At 31.0% G+C, this 17,535-nt stretch overlaps 1 protein-coding gene across 2 annotated transcripts; it reads right to left on the reverse strand.

Annotated features, from left to right (window-relative positions):
• Nucleotides 1-482: 482 nt before the first annotated feature.
• Nucleotides 483-17,056, reverse strand: LOC122595212 (probable LRR receptor-like serine/threonine-protein kinase At1g07650). 2 transcript variants are annotated; one of them, XM_043767549.1, is made up of 26 exons: nt 16,835-17,056; nt 16,471-16,575; nt 14,537-14,587; nt 14,262-14,406; nt 13,973-14,044; nt 13,786-13,854; nt 13,620-13,691; nt 13,438-13,509; nt 13,238-13,309; nt 12,770-12,838; nt 12,554-12,625; nt 12,391-12,462; nt 12,227-12,298; nt 11,999-12,067; nt 10,647-10,715; nt 10,441-10,509; nt 10,330-10,362; nt 10,201-10,235; nt 9,433-9,806; nt 7,675-7,867; nt 3,138-3,284; nt 2,886-3,004; nt 1,689-1,899; nt 1,352-1,592; nt 1,123-1,273; nt 483-1,024 (listed from the first exon to the last, which is right to left on the reverse strand). In XM_043767549.1, exons 1-26 carry the CDS (start codon nt 16,950-16,952, stop codon nt 659-661), a joined length of 3,138 nt encoding a protein of 1,045 aa, XP_043623484.1. In that variant the 5' UTR covers nt 16,953-17,056; the 3' UTR covers nt 483-658. The 2 variants fall into 2 exon arrangements, with proteins under 2 accessions (XP_043623484.1, XP_043623483.1); XM_043767548.1 differs by having other exon boundaries at nt 16,420-16,575.
• Between the last annotated feature and the right edge of the window lie 479 nt (nt 17,057-17,535).

Below are 17,535 nucleotides of genomic sequence, written 5' to 3' on the forward strand. Positions count from 1 at the left end.
TCAAGGGATTTGGATAAAAATTGGATAGAATTGGTTAGTTGTGAGTTGGAAGGTTTTGATTAGATAAAAAATTGGGTAACTTAACCAAGTGTTTAACCACTCCTTCTACCCTTAAGATTTAAGTGTATCTTGGAAAGGGAAATTTCATAAAATTTAAGTGTTAATTAACACGCTTCGTATTTTGATTATTAATTTTTGAAATTAACATATTTACTTGTTTTGTTTTCTTTCAAATTAAAAGCAATTATGGTCGGTTCAAGTGCCAAAATATTTTCAACTTACCCTTTTAGCTATCATTTTCCACTTTTGCCTACAAAATTTCAGCTTCTTTTTTAATATAATCAAAATTTCATTTCACAAATTTGGAAGTTTAACATCTTTCCGTGTTCATTTTCATTTTTTTTTTTTGTTTCTTTTTTTTATATCAGTCATCTGGTTTGATGGGGCAGGGAAGGAAAAAAAAAAAAATTGGTTACAATCAATTCAAAATAAAAGACACTAATATTTTAAGAGGGGAATATTGGTCCACTTGATATCTGCATCCAAGTTCATAAGATACACATTGACTCAACAAAATTCATTTACTTACCCTTCGACATTAAGTTCACTTTTACTTAGAAATGCCAATATCAAAGGATATACAAACAATATATACTACTTATTCGGGTCTCATGGACGATTCTTCAGAAATTTTACTGTTGGTGTAGAGGTCGTGCGAGCTAGTTGATGATTGATGATTAAAAGAATCTTCTACTGAAAGTTGTATCTCTTCAACTTTGCCTTTGAGTGCTTGAAACTTGAGTTCATCTTCAGATGCAACTACGTTCATTTCCGTTCCTTTGATTTTGGTACGACCCTCGATCATATTTAGTACTTCAGACATATTAGGCCTTAAAGTCGGTGACTGATTAGTGCATTGTAAAGCGACTTTCATTATCCTGTCCACTTCTCTTTTGTTGAAATGAGAGCCCAATCTTGGATCCACAAAGTCTATAAAACTCCCCCTTTCTTGCAGAACAATAGCCTTTGACATGAAACAAATATAGAGATTCAATTCAGTAAATCTTTCAGTGATTTTAGATTTATGGAAAGGATGAAACAATGCATATATATTAGTTTTACCCAATCAAGAAGACAAAAAAATTCTTCATTTGGGCGGTATTTCATATTATGTTTTCCAGCAACGATTTCTAGTAAAAGAACCCCAAAACTGTACACATCTGCTTTGTAGGTTAAGTATCCCCATAATGCATATTCCGGTGCTATATACCCCCTAAAGGATCATATAAACAAAAAGATGAATGGATGTTACATATAAATAACTGCATATAATTAATTACCACTAACTCACATTGTTCCAGCAATTCTAGTACTAATGTGACTGTTTTCTTCATCATTGAGCTTAGCCAAACCAAAATCTGAGATCTTTGGATTAAGATAGGTATCGAGAAGTATGTTTGTGGCCTTGATATCCCTGTGAACCATTCTTAGTGCCGTCTCTTCGTGTAGGAATGTCAAGCCTTTTGCAATACCAACACAAATTCTATATCTTGAAGCCCAATTGATTTCCATCTTATTAGACTTATCATGCTCTAAGAATTAATAAAATAAACAAGAACATAAGAAGATTATTCACGTAATATGTAGAGATAAGAAGTTCATAGGAAGTTGAAGCTAAGGAGAATTACCAAATAGAGCTTGCGCTAAAGAATTATTCTCCATGTACTCGTAAACAAGTAGTCGGTGGTTGCCTTCCACGCAACACCCATGTAGCCTTACAATATTAGGGTGTTGAATACCGGCTATCATCCCTATTTCATTTACGAATTCACGATTTCCTTGAGCTGACTTAGATGAGAGTTGCTTTACAGCAATTAGAGTTCCATCTAGTAGTGCACCCTGAAATTAACACTAAGAATCTAAAGATTTTTTATGGATAGTATCAAGTATTCAATTCCTTAACTAACTTGTTTATTCCTTTATTTCCTCTATTATATATATTTCATGATCTACACCTAAAGTAAATAAGTTACTAAGACTATCTCCAATGGGGATGTTTTTGGACGCCTTTAGGTGCCCTTGGATATCCTTTGCGGTTGAAGCTTGTTCAAAACTAAAGATTTTTTGATACATGCCTTTAGGTGCCCTTACTTATATTTTTTTTGTTTTCAGTGGAGTTAAAGGATATGTAAGGATATGTAAGGATGTTTGTATGGTTGGAGATAAAATTATATTTTAAGGATTTATAAGGATGTGTAAGGGTTTGTAAGGATATGATGTCACTACAAGAAAATCGTTGATTAGTGACCATTTTGCTTAGTGACGACTACAATTTGGTCACTAATAACCTTATTTAGTTACCATTAAGAAAAAGTGGTCACTAAATTTGGCCACTAAATAAAATTAGTGGCCAAAAAATAATACTTTTTGGTCTCTAAACAAAATTAGTGACGAATCTTTAGTGGCGAAAAGTGACGATTTAAAATTTGGTCACTAATTTATCATAATGACCAAAATTTGGTCACTAAACAAAATTAGTGACGAAAATTTGGTCATTATGATAAATTAGTGACCAAAGTTGAAGTGGTCACTTTTTGTCACGTTTCGTCACTAAAGGTCCGTCACTAATTTTGTTTAGAGACCAAAAAATGTTAATTTTTGGCCACTAATTTTGTTTAGTGACCATATTTTCTTAATGGTAACTAAATAAGGTTATTAGTGACCAAATTTTAGTTGTCACTAAACAAAGTCGTCACTAATCGGCTTTTTCCTTGTAGTGTGTGGCAGCTCAAGGACGCCTAAGGTCGTCCTTAATATTGGAGATGGCCTAAGTTTTGCGTTGTGATCTTTAGTGCAAAAATCCATAAACTTAATTAATGTATTACCCGATAAACGGATCCAAAACCACCCTCTCCAAGTTTATTAGAATCAGCAAAGTTATTGGTTGCCGCTTTGATTTGACTATATGTAAATATACCAATATGTAAATCCATTCCTTTTAGATCTACAAAAGGGAAACTGTATGTTAACAATGAAAACTTATTTGACAAGTACAAAAAAATAATCAACTTTTAAGTACTTGTCTAAGAAATTGTCCATGTCTATGTGAAAAACGAATTTCAGAAGTAAGCAAACACCTCTTTCCTTTGATGTCTGATTCCATATATAACCCCATTTCCATGCAATACCGATTATTGTTAGAGTGAGACACAATGCTACAGCCACTCCTCCGATAGCTATGAATGTAATTGTTTTGTGATGACCATGAGACGGGGGATTGAAATCTAGAGAAATCAATGTATTAGTAACACATTTAAAGAGATTATCAATAGATCAACTGGATACTAAATTGGATAACACCACTCAGGTTTGAATATATTCAACCAGCCAATATTTATGGGGTCTTACCGAAGCAGCATTGTAGGATCATTAGCTTGAAAGGAAAAATTCATCTACAGAACTTACCACTATTCTTTTTAACACTAAGCCTATGCACGCGTGCACACACACACACACACATATCTATATAATTATTAAAATAGTAGGAATCTGAACGATTCCAGAGCCTCTTCAATATATATATATATTATATACATATAGGGACTGTATGTGGTGAAAAAAGTAGTTAAAACATATGAACTACTAGATTTAGTCTCGTGTTATCACACGACTCCACAATGTAAAATTATGTTGTGATTTTATTATACTTGACAAATAGTTAAATAAAATAAATAAATACACATGGATAAATTTATAACGACACGATACTTACTATGTCTTTGAAAAAGTTAATAATTATCAAATCTACCAATATATATATATATATATATATAACAAGGTGTTAAATTCTTTTATGCAGAAACAAGGACCGTTAGATGAATTCAAACTTTTGATTACAACTCTTAGATCTAAATAATAGTACCATTACCAAATTTAATATTAAGTAAACACAACATTAGTCCATCTACTTTGGATAATTTACACTTTTTTGTTTTCCATCACTAATTTATAGTTTTCACCATTAATATTTAATCACTAATATTAAGAAAACACAATATTAGTCCTTGTATTTGAAATAATTAAATTTTGTATATTTAATAGATTAAAATCGTATGTTGTGCGAGATAATTGAGAACATAAATATAAAAACAATAATTGATAGTTACATTATTATTCATAGTTATGGTAATATAAAGTACTATCAGATTACGATCGATAAATTTTTTTTATAGTTTATGAATATATTATATACGCCAAGTATAAAAGCAAGACTAATGAAACATAAATGTTTAAATCATAAAAGTCTTTCTCATGATATATAATTATTAAATATAATATAATAAATACTTTTCAAAAAATAAACATAATATAATAAACAATCTTATTTGATAAAAGATAACTATCATTGAATTAATTAAAAAAAAAGTAGTATAATGTATATAATCTTTGTACTTATATATAAAATGGAAAATTAAATATTAATGATTAAGATTATGATTAATGATTATGATCAAAATTGATGATAAAGATTGTACATGGCAACATAGATATAAAAATTAAAATGAAAAATATGACAGCTCATTAAAAATCTAATGTGACAAAAAAAACTAAAAATGTCACCTATGAAACTATCATCTCTTAGTTACATAGAGAGATTGAATACTTGATATATAATTATAAAAACATAATAAGTTTGAATTTTTCATTACAAGCCTTAAATTTTTTTATTAACTTAGTTTCATTTCGTACGCATATTTAAATTTCAATGCAAGAACAATTACCTTTTATATTTTGACAAAATATTACAAGAAAAAAAATTAAAAAAAGAGTTATAAAATACGGAAAAATACTAGAACAAAACACAAAAATATGGAAGTTAGATTGTCTAATTTATTATTGGAAGTTAGATTATTCGAACAAAACACATAAAATAAATATGTTATTTTATTAAATAGATACATAATGTAGTTTAAGATTTATAATCGAGTATTTGATTTTATATAAATAAAAAGATAATATGTTTTTTGAAATTTCATTTAAATCACAGGGTAGATCGAAGGGAACCCTTTGATCCCGTGTACCGAATTAGTACCTACCAAACCTTTTTGATTTTATATAAATAAGAAGATAATATGTTTTTTGAAATTTCATTTAAATCACAGGGTAGATCGAAGGGAACTCTTTGATCCCGTGTACTGAATTGGTACCTACGAAATCTCAATGTTGAGTTTTTTTGCATCGATGATTAGCTATCATTATCAGTCTTATCCACAACAAGAAGTGAACATGCGTCCCTCAAGACAACAGACTCTCAATGATGTCATGGTGGCCAACCCACCTAAATGAGTTGGTTTGAAATTTAATTATAGTAGATAAAATGTTTTGTTTATATTTACTTTTATATCATCATTATACAAATATATAACAACCATATTATAGAAAATAGCTACACTAAAGAGCAATTTTGAATATTATTATATTCACCAGTATTAGATGTATTAACATTACATTGTCATTATACCAAATCTATATATCTTACTAGCCATTGTTGATGCAAATAAAACTTTAAATAACAATACAACTATATTTTAACATGTTTTATCTATAATTAATAATTATGTTATTCTTAAAACTTATTGTGTTTATTTCGCGTATTTATATTGTCTCGCGTAATATACAGAAAATATAATTTTACTTTTATATATACAAAAATACGATTTTCTTAAATAATTATTAACCAATTGAAATATTTTATTTCATTTAATTAACATTTGCTTATGTTGTTGATCCTATCAAATTGAAAAACTTATTATTTGACATTTTTTAATAAGTTATTCATTATAAGTTTTTCCTAATAAATCTAGAAGTTGAAATTTAGGGTCTCTTATAAGATTATATTATGAACTTTCAAATCTTAATTATTGTATTATAATTTGCTTTTACATAAGTTATGTTAATTAAAGTAAATATTAAAAGTTTAAGATTTTAATTTCCTAAATATTTTAGTTTTTAAATTTGTTACATAAATCCAATATTTTCTTCAAATATTATTAATATTAATAATACAATTCAACCATGATTTTAAAAAAAAATTATTTGAAAATTTCTAAAAATTTAACTATAAGTACATAATCCGAAACCTCAATAAATTGATGTGAAATTAATTTTAAAAATTTCAAAAGGTTAACTATAAACACAAAAGGTAAACTTTCAAAAGGGGAGCTACTGGCAAGGTCTTAAACCTTAAGGAAATCCATCAAGGTATAAATCACACTTTCGAAGTTTGTATGAGTGGATAATTAAGAGGGCTTTCAATAATACTTAGTTTCATCTCAGACATGCGTGGTTCAAATGCTAACTACTTTTGTTTTGTTAAATTTTCTTTATATGTATATTTATATAAACATTAAACTACGTGAACATTATAAAAAATGACTAATATAGTTACACTAATTAAAGAGAAGTCAAATCCATATAGAGCTCTTATTTATATTCCGCTAAAAAATCTGTTTATATTGAATTTCAAACTATCACTTGACACAATAATTTGAATTGTTACTAATTGTTTATAGAAACATAAAATCATGAAGTTTTATGTTTTTTTTTTCTATATAAAGATATACATTAACAACAAGATACTAATTAATTTACAACTTTGGTACCATGATATTAATTAATCTATTTTCAACATCTTTTATATATGGTTGTCAATGTATGATATTGTGAAACGATAACTTGTCACTAATTAAATATGTTATCTTACGTATTACGCGGGACAATAATCTAGTTTTGATATAAATGGTTCGTAGATAATAATAGTAATTAGTATTACCCGGTAGCTAAATAATTATTTATTTTGATATAAACGTTGAAAATGACGATATATTAGTATATATATTCTTATGTATCAACATTATTATGTATCAAATATAAAATTAAAAAACATAAACAAATTTAAGGTCTCAACTTCGTTGATACATATTTAACACATTTAAAAAACAAAAAAAATGTTCAATAAAAAGAAATTGCATTTTCAAAATATATAAAGATACATCAATGAGATTTTTTCATGTTATATGAAAGATCTTCATAATTTTCCATTATTATCTTTTTGTATAGTTATTATCTTTTGATCATGGGATTAATGAAGTTATTAAAATGTAGAAAAAAAATTTGAATGTAGTTTTATTTGTTATTGTATTAAAATATTAAAAAGGTAAGGGATATAAGTTACAAATTTTAAAGATTTTTATGCAATTAGTATAATAATATGACTAGATTTATGTTCGTACAATGCGGCGGTGGTGCGGGTGGTGGTGGGGACGGTAGTGGGAAGGTGATGAGGATGACGATGTTAGTTAATGTAAAAGTAGTTGATGTTAAAAGTGGTATTGTAGTTATTTTAAATGTTGAAGGATCTATACTGTAAATTATTTCAGTAAAGGTATTATATGTATATTAGATGAAAATGTATAAAATAGTGATTAAAAGAGAAGTGTATTTTTGGTTTTTTAAATGCAGAAAGTATAAGGGAAAAAAAAAGATGGTTTGTTTTATTAGATTGTATAGATAGATATAGATATATATGAGATGGAAGGGCTAATTTGTTTCAATTTAATTAATTGAAAAATAAAGTGTTTTTTTTAAATAGAGAGTGAAATGAGATAAGCGTACCATCCATAGAAATGGCAGATATTAAAGGGCCATACAATCCTCTCACTGGGACCGCGGTTGTACCTTTCCCAGCATACTGGAGCCGAATCTCTAATGTTTTATTAGTTACCGTCACATTTAGTGTTTTTGTTACTTTCTTATTGGATCCACCTGCATCATACTTGATATCAAAATTCTTCACTTTAAGCTCACCCTACAATAATAAAAAGTAAATTTCAATCAAGTTTGATTTATTCTCACTGGCATTTAGAAGCAACATAAAGTGGCACAATGATGAGCGAAAGCCGAGTATGTAGCAACAGTAAATTCAGCCAATCAAGCAATAAGACGAAGGAAAATATTAGAAGACAAGGCTGAGAGGCAACTAACTGGTTGAAGCCTTTGCTTTTAAAAACACAGGTCAAGGATTAGATCCTTATGCGTATCAAAGCCGGAGGAACTTTTATATTTTTGATAAAACCATGTCTACAACTTGAGAAAAAGAAAGTAAATTTCCCACCAATTTGTTAATAGATATGGATCTAAATTTCCCACCAATTTATTAATAGATATGGATCTTTTAAAGTTGAAAATAATCTTACTAGTAAAATTTGAAAGATCTTGTACTTTAAATTAAAATCAATAGTTAAAATTCAAAGATGATTTTTTGATCTTGATTATTGATTTAATCCAAGGATCAAAATTTTCAATTTTATTAGTAAACAACTTTACTAGAGAATATCAATCTTTAATTAATTAAAAAAATTTCTAACATATTTTCAATAATCTTTTTTAATAAAGTATTATAACTATATGTTAATTTATGACTCTTATATAGATAACAGTTAAGATTGTTTTCATATCTCTTATAAAAATTATGACTCTTGATTTGAGTGATAATTGTATTTTGAAAAATTAAATATAACTACTTTTTGTAATTTTTTTAAAAAAAATTTAAAAAAATCATCTCAAGTTGATGACTAAAAATAAATATAAATTAAGTGTTTAGAGTTAAAAAATGTAAATTATTGATGGAAAACAAAAAAAATGTAAATTAATGATACTTTTTCTATAAATTAATATAAATATTAATATAATAATATATTTAGATAATGATTATTAGGATTTTTAATTTATAGTTAATCCAAATGATGACACAAGCGATAATCAATTTTGATTAGTTAATAAGTCATTAGTTCAACTGTCTTCTAATATATATTAAGATTAAGATAAGATTAAGATACTTTGTGTTGTATAAACAAGGGTCAAAAATCCAGTAATAAAACTATATAAATCGCGCGTATGTCTTCTAATATATATATTAAGGGGTTTTGATCATTTGAAAACTAAATTTTTTGTGAAAACTAGAAAACTGATCAAAATACACTGTGATCTGAATTTAACACAATGTGTTTTTAATTTTTTTTAGAAAACACATTGTGTTAAGTTCATATCACAGTGTGTTTGAACAATTTTCTGACTTTCACTCGTTATAAAAAGCACACTGTGATTTAAAACTTAACACAATGTGTTTTTGGATTATACAATAAAAACACAATCACATTGTGTTTTTAAAAAACACAGTTAAAACACATAATGTTAAATTCAGATCACAATGTGTTTTGATCAGTTTTCTAGTTTTCACTGAAAATTTAGTTTTCAAATGAATATTTCACATATATTAAGATTAAGATAAGATAAGATTAAGATACTTTGTGTTGTATAAACACGGGTCAAAAATCCAGTAATAAAACTACATAGATCGCGCGTATTACTAACCTGGACATAAACGTCGAAAATACGTCTTCCGAGACCCTTGTAAGATTGGTTATCTGTAAAAACTATCTCTGCAAAATGCAGAGTCAACGTATAGTTTCCGTTTGCTAAGCAACGACCATAGTAAGTGAGTGATAGTGGAGAGTGGCGAGCTGTGGCGTAAAGTTGAGAGTCGTTCATTGATGATGTAGTGGTTACAGTAAATTTCTCTGTATCATCGCTGTCCCATTTAATACTTCCTGTGTTGCTGAATCCCCAATGCTCACGAATTAAAGGTTCAAAATGTGCAGGTCCAGCTAAATCTAAATCTTCTTCATAATACTTTTTCCCGATCAAAGCTCTCTTCCCTCCGCAATTGATATTAACTGAATAATATTCTGGAAAAATAAAAGCTAACATATATATGGGGTCCTTCTATCGGAAGACCCCAATTCGGCATAAACACCCAAACACCCACCATACAGTACGTAAGTATTAATGTATATATACTCCCCATATGATGGGTGTATACTCTACGTATGATGGGTGCTTAACAACCATCATACGGGGAGCATACATTTATACTTACCGTATAGTGGGTGTTCGGGAAATATACATTGCTACTTCCCGCATAGTACTTTGACTTTTTTTTGTCAAAGCGAGTATACTTCGCGTATAAGAGCGTACTCGCATATAATGGAAATTTATGCCGAATTGGTGGGTCTGTGTATAACTAGCTCTGCTATTTTAAGGAGGAAATACGTCAAGAAATTAATTAAGCATGATGCTCACCCTTGGAGCAGCTTTTAAGGCACTTTGCAAGGTCTCTGCATTGAACATGGAAAACTTTGTGGATATTTCGCAATATAACAGTTTCATTCATTTAAAAGAACAGAAGTACTAGGCCATAGAGAGACTTACGAGTTGATCCCATTGTAGCTTCGGAATAAGTTTCTATAAATGAAGAGCCATAAGAATTAACTTCAAGTTGTAGTTGTGTAAGAAATTAACATCCGGAAACAGATAACTTACAACGATTCATGATCACAAAGTGTAGGAATACTTTCTTCATTTAATTTGTTGTAGGAAAGATCTACATAACTGCATAAATTATTAGCACAATCTTCTAAGATATATCTAACTAACAAAAGATTTGCACGTCAAATTTACATGAAGTATATGCAAATTATGTTGAGATTCAAAAATATTATTGAAATAAAGCTTTAAGGATTTCAAACCGTTTTTTATCTCCATTATCTTTGATCCAACCAGGAACACTGCCATTGAGGGAGTTACCAGACAAAAACCTATTTATTTCACCAAATATTGTTACAATTTGTATGTAAAAATGATATAAGCATTCGGTTCGTATCAATTGGTAGCACAGCAACGTTTCTTTGGTATTGTTCACAGGCGCAAAATAGTTGCATTTTGGTTCGTGGATTTGCAACGATTATGGTGGCAGATTTGGGAGCAGATTTTAATGGGTTTCATAAACTGGGGATGATCGACTCACAGATTTGGAGACAGAGGTTGGAGCTTTGTGTTTGGAAGTGAATCAGAGACATTCAGAGGTAATGAAACTTCTTAGTGCTATATTGAGTAACCCGGTTGCTTTAACTACAAAATTATCCTTGCCACTTAAAGTTAAGTCAAATACACTGGAACAATCGAAGGCACCACAACCTAGAACTCGTTATAATGATTTAGATTTTGAAATACTTTCTCAATTCAAATCAAGTGTCTAATCATTAGAAAAGGTTTTTAAACCAGTTCAAGTAGAGATGGAAGCAAAACAGAGAGATGTCGGACCAATGGATTGAGCGTGAATGAGAATGAATGTTAGTTGTCCCAATCATAGGAGGTGATGAGGCTGCTTTAGAGATTGGATAGTTGAGAAAGTTGTTACCAAAAGTCCAACATGGGTTGGGCAATAATAATTCTAATGGGCCTCTTGTTTGTACAAGTAAGAAGTTGGTAGATGAGCCTCTTGTTTCACATCAAAAGAATGAAGCCATGTATGGGTTAAACTTTGACACAAGAGGCAATGCTATCTTTGGACGGTCATGGTGCATCGCTATGATCCACACGAGGCAGCACTAAATCAAAACATGGGATGTATCCAAGATTTTAAAAAACGGCTCAAAGCAACACCTTGAGGACAAGGTGTTTTGGGGGTCTAAGGTAATGAATCAGAAAATTAGAGGCGTAAGTGTTTTTTTATACTTAATATATTTAGTTTCCTAGGAGTATTAATTAGGTTTATTACTTGGCAAAGTCAGGGTTTCTAGGAAGTTTTTTATATAAAGAAGGCTTCAGAATTGTATTTATTATTTAATATTATTGGTGATTTGGTTATCAATTAAGAGAGTTGGTTTACCTCGACTGTAGGGGAGTTGATTGATCTCTCAAATATCGATTGATCTCTCAAATATCGATTATCTATCTTATTTATCTTTTATTAGTTTTTTTTCTCAATACGACCATTCGGTTCATTAAAAAAAAGCAATATGATGAAATATATTTACATCATGGTTAGTCTATCAAAACAAATCATAGTGTGAAGAAAAATGAATCTTATCGTTCTAACATTAGCCTTAGATTATTTACTCCACTTAGATCTGGTATCTCTCCACCCAAATTGTTGAAACTGAGATCCCTGTGCATGTATAAGGATAGACATCAGCACGGTTGAAAAAAAATTAGTCATCAAAAAGGTTTTAACATATAAATACAATTATAGAGATACTTCAACTAGTTTAATGTCGTCTAATCTAGTTTTAGTTCAAAAAGAAATGAAAGGGAATAGCTACTATACAGGAGCTCCAAGTTGGACATTTGTGATATATAACCAGGAATCGACCCACTTATATTACAGCTTCTCAACATCCTGGAGAATCAAAAATAGTTTTTGAAGATATAACAATTATTATTGGTACTATAAACTAGTTGATGAAATTTCGAAATCCTAAAATGACTTACAACTTTGTAATGTTTTTCATGCTACTTAAATCTGGAAATTGTGAACCTTCTCCACTTAAATCAGAGATTCTTCTGCACACGAGTTATATGAAAACATGTCATTAGTACCTACTTTATAAATAGAAAGTTATGCAGACTCTGAGATGATAAATGTGTAGCTTACAGTTCATACAAGTCTCTCAAGAGGGATAGACTTGCTGGTATTGGTCCTTCCACCCCACTACCTTGGATCTCTCTGTTAAAAAAAGCACAATGTTAGACTGGGTCGACTGACCCGTTTAAGCTCACCACTTTTTTGACCCATAAACAAACCCGATAATCAATCGAGAAGGGGTTAGAGATATGTTTGTTGGGGTACAGAGTTTTTATAGGGACTTACAGTATCCTGATTTTTGTGCAGTCTCCGAGGTTTGGAATTTTCCCGCTAAAGTTGTTGCTACTTAGCCGGCTGCACAAAAAAATGAACAGCAGTGACAACTAATATAAAAAATGACCCACAAAACGACATCAATGCTATATAGCATAGGGAAATCTTAAAAAAAAAAGTCACCTCACTTAACACTAATTTGTTTACTAAGCTGTCTATAGTTCATTTGTAAATACCATTTATTTTACTGTTTTGCTGAGCTGTGTTTTATCTTGTTTTGTATCAAATTTGTGTTTAATATATAGCTTAGGACTTAGACAAACAAAATTAAGTGATTTTATTAAACAGAGATACTGTAAAGTGACTCGATCTAATTAAATTTTTTTAAGAGTAGTCGACCTCTTTGATGACTTTCTGTAATCTCTTACTAGCTCGTGTGACACATGAAATTCTTTAAAATGAATGATAGATCATACATACAGTTCGATCAAATTGGTTAGACTGTTAAGCTCCATCGGCAATTCACCACTGAGATTATTAGCACTCAAGACCCTACATTTGATTTGAGAATAAGCTCATTGTGATAAAAACATGTATCAGTATCACTCACCATATATGGCTAGTGTCTAAAATCAGAAAACTTGTGGTATTCGTAATAGTAAAAGTTTAAGAAACCTTACAGATTAGTTACATTTGTAAGATTTCCAAGCTCAGCAGGAACTTTTCCAGAGAACATGTTGTTTTCCAATTGACTGTGATTCATTTATCCAAAAGAAAACAACCCGGTGTAAAAAAAAAAAAACTGTACAAGTAATAACTTATCATTTTTTTTTTTTTTTGGTGGGGGTGGGGGGTAGCTTACAGATAGCGAAGAGTGGTTATTTTGCCAAAAGATGAAGGAATGCTTCCTGACAACCGATTTCCAGTAACAGATCTAGAGTAGAGGTACTATAAATAACTAAGAATCTGAGACTTAATTATAAGTAACCTGACTATAGAGAAACATAAGAGATTCAGTGGTTGCTCACAAAAATTCCAGCCTAGTCGATGCCCATTCTGTGGGTAGGGTACCATTTAGATAATTGTAAGATAGATCACTACAGTACAGGAAGCAACCAATGTCATCATAATTATCAGTTTAAAGAGTAATGGTATATGAAGAACATTCCAACCACGCGCCGATTGTGGTACAAACAAAGAATGAATTTGTCTTACATATGCTTAAGTGAAGGTAAGTTTGCCAGAGAAATTGGAAGAACACCTTTGAGATCCTGTCCCTTGAGAGATCTGGTCATAAGGCAATCAGTTAGAGTATTACTTTTAGTCCAAAAAGATCTAACTTTCATATCCAAATGATGGCAATACCAAAATGGCATAAACACTACAACTGTTCCTTTTTGGGACAAGATCATAATGCCACGACATAGAACAATATGGTAATCATAATTAGTGGAAAGTAAACAAAATGGCGGTGTTGATACGAAAATAAAATAATACAACGTACATTTTAATGACGTGACAAACACCATCAGCAGAGCAATCACAAACAACACTGTTTTTAAACTGAGGAGATCGGTCATCACATGGGTTCAGGTTAAATTCCCAATCCACTTTCCCCAATTGCTTAGCTATTTCTTTAAGAGCGCTCACTACAAGATAACAACAGAAACTTGTTGACATTCTTCACTTCTCATTGCTCTTGATTTTATATACTTGTTAAACAATGGCGTAGATGCATAAAATGCGGAAATATTAAGAATATCAAACAAAACAACTTGCCTTCATTCGGAGGAATTTGTCCAACTTGTGTTTGGATGTCATGTACTTTAACTTATCACAAATGTAAATACGATAGTCAGTAAGCACGTTATCTCCCTATTGTGCACACCAGATATAGAAGACTAAAAGTGACATATGACTCTCTTCCTCCCCGGCCCTGTGTTACACTATGACTACCAATTAACTGCCATCCTTAATTAGCCTATGACTGTTGGCAACGCTATGCAACCACTGGGCGCTAATGCTAACCCATAGTCGACCGGACTAAATTGAAAAGGAATGACAGTATGTACATGCATGGGTAAAATGTGAAAGTGTCCTTGCAATTAGGTTGATATTTCTGACGTGAAACTTTTGATTGTTCAGGTTAGAGATTTTTGACCCGTCAACCCTCCAACTCAAACCCGTCAACACGAAGCCGAACCCATTTACAATCCTACTTGCTAGTGTTGACTCAACTAGTTTTGCAATTCTTTTTTCTTAAAAAAATTATTCCAACCAAAAGTTGTTGGAGCGTGATCATGTTAAATATAAACGTATGTCCGAAAATAATTTAAGCCTACGAGGTCACACAAAATGACACGGTAACTCTATATTATTAGTTATTATATTAATGTAATATAATAATTAATTTGATCACGAAATGATTAATTAAACAAATTTAAAGGTTTAATTATATTTAATTAATTAAAGAGGAGGATTAAATGTGAAATTAGAAAATTAGAGTTGGACCCTAATTCCTAAATGAGGGGGGGGGGGGGGGGGGCTTGCAAGGCTTTTAGGGTCTTGATTAACACCAAGACAGAAGGCTTAATTCAAAGGGTTATGACATTCAATCACATAAGCAAAATCCTCCTCTCCTTCTTTGTTTCGGCCGAACCTTTTTAAAGGGTTTTGGTTTTGAGACTTCGAAAAAACCATATGTTACATATATACATATTAATGCTAGGCATTAATTATGGTGTGTTGGATATTTTAGTGTAATTGGGTTAACTTGTTTGATCAATAACGTCATAATAATACATCATATAGGATTGGTGGTGTGGAGTGCACGCCTATTTGAATTTGTTATGACCTTAGGGGCGAAGCCCCTAAGGTACGGGGGTCCGGGGGCAGCGCCCCTGGGAGCGGGGTCCAAGGGGCGGCAGCCCCTGGCGGGGTCCTAGGGGCAGAGCCCCTGGCTGGGGTCGAGCAAATGTGGCAACTCGAAAAACCCATATTGTTAACTGCCGTTTATGCAGTTTTATGGGCCAACAGATATATATATCAATATATGTCCCGTATGTAAAAGGTTCTGATCATTATTTTCTTTTTCTCTGGTTCTTCTCTCTCAAACACATCCACACAGAAAATTCTTAATCTTTGATTGTATCCGATTGAATAGTTTGGGTGAACCGCCAAATTGATTCAATCTGAAAGCGATCACGTGCCTTCAAAGATTGATTTGTATCCGGTTACCTGTTTGTTATCTCGAATTTCCCCAACATGGTGTTCACTTTCATTAGTCGACATCAATAGTTTTGTTCCATGGGTTTTCAAATAAAGGGGTTAAACAATGGTTGTTTGGTTAGTGATCGGGGTATTAGTATACGGTATAGGGGTGTCTAGTGTGCGAACGTAGAGGGGTTTTACTTTAAACCCTAAATAATAATAATAATCTTATTATTTATATTATTGTAAGCTTTGCGCAAATGTACACATTTCGATTCTCTCTTTGTTAATTAATAGTATTACATATACGTTTCTTTCCGCTGCGTAATCGTGAATTGTTATATATGTTTATGTGCTCATATTCTAACAAAAGTAACAAGTATTTTAAATTAGAAATAACAACACTTAAAATTAATAAAAGAGAATTGAAGTACTAGTTATTCACTACTTACGTTTGTAACCAAACACCCACTCATTAGAGGAGTAATTACGAATGACACTACTGTTAATCCGACGAGGTTTGCCTGCTGAAGGTGTGTGACCCGTTTTCGTGCTAAAACTCAAGTCCTCATTTTTTAGTTCATTGGCGTTTTCACTGACACCACTCACTGCAAAATAACGACGTCCACTTGTTGAGTAAACAAATAATATAATCGAACTAGCTGTCACATATATAGAGGTTATAAATCTACAACAAACTTGATAAATCATAGATATGTATACCACAGTTATGCGTTGCATGTTCAGGTGTTTTGTTGTGATATAATATGTAACAAATAAAGTGATGACAGGTTTTTCATTGGCCATCAAACAAGTATAAATATATTTTGAAAAAGAAAGATCAGACAAAAAAAAATTAAAACTTTCCTTGGTCCTGAAGAAGAGTTCCGACTTGTTCTTGAATACCATTTACTTGAAAGAAAACAAATATAGAAATGATGAGCGTGAGAACGAAAAGAAGTCTCAAAACTGGATAACACATCATTACACTTCTTAACTTAATTAGGATATCTTGATAAGATGAATTCTTGTTATGACTTCAAATACTACACTTGTTGACTTGTGTGAATGACATCACGTCAAGGGAATTGATATTCCTATCATCAATTTTAATGTATCATAGTGTACGAGTTATATAGACCGTACAAACAAAGAATGCACAAATTTTGATACATCAAAAATAAACATGTGGTATGTATTACCCATGCATTTAGTACTCTATGTCTACATATATAAGTGCATTATTGCTAGGGAATTATTATATAATGCCCTTGGAGCAAAAAGTGTCTGATTGGTGGAGTATGGCAGGTATATTTTTGGCTTAGAGTGGTGGGGTGGGGTTGTTTGGAGACTCAGCTCAACACAGACTTCCATGTATCATAGATTATATCATTAGGGGCCGACACTACATTATGATTAAGGGTAGCCCGAGCTACAATCCGTTCAATCGATGTAGTGTAATTTCTTTTGAAACATGATGTATTCTATATTGGTGGTACATGCCAAACTAATTAATACTGGATACCGATCAATGTTGTTAACTTTAAACTTTTGAAAGATTTTCTTAA

This window comes from Erigeron canadensis, chromosome 4 (genome assembly GCF_010389155.1).
Source record: "Erigeron canadensis isolate Cc75 chromosome 4, C_canadensis_v1, whole genome shotgun sequence".
Lineage (NCBI taxonomy): Eukaryota > Viridiplantae > Streptophyta > Magnoliopsida > Asterales > Asteraceae > Erigeron > Erigeron canadensis.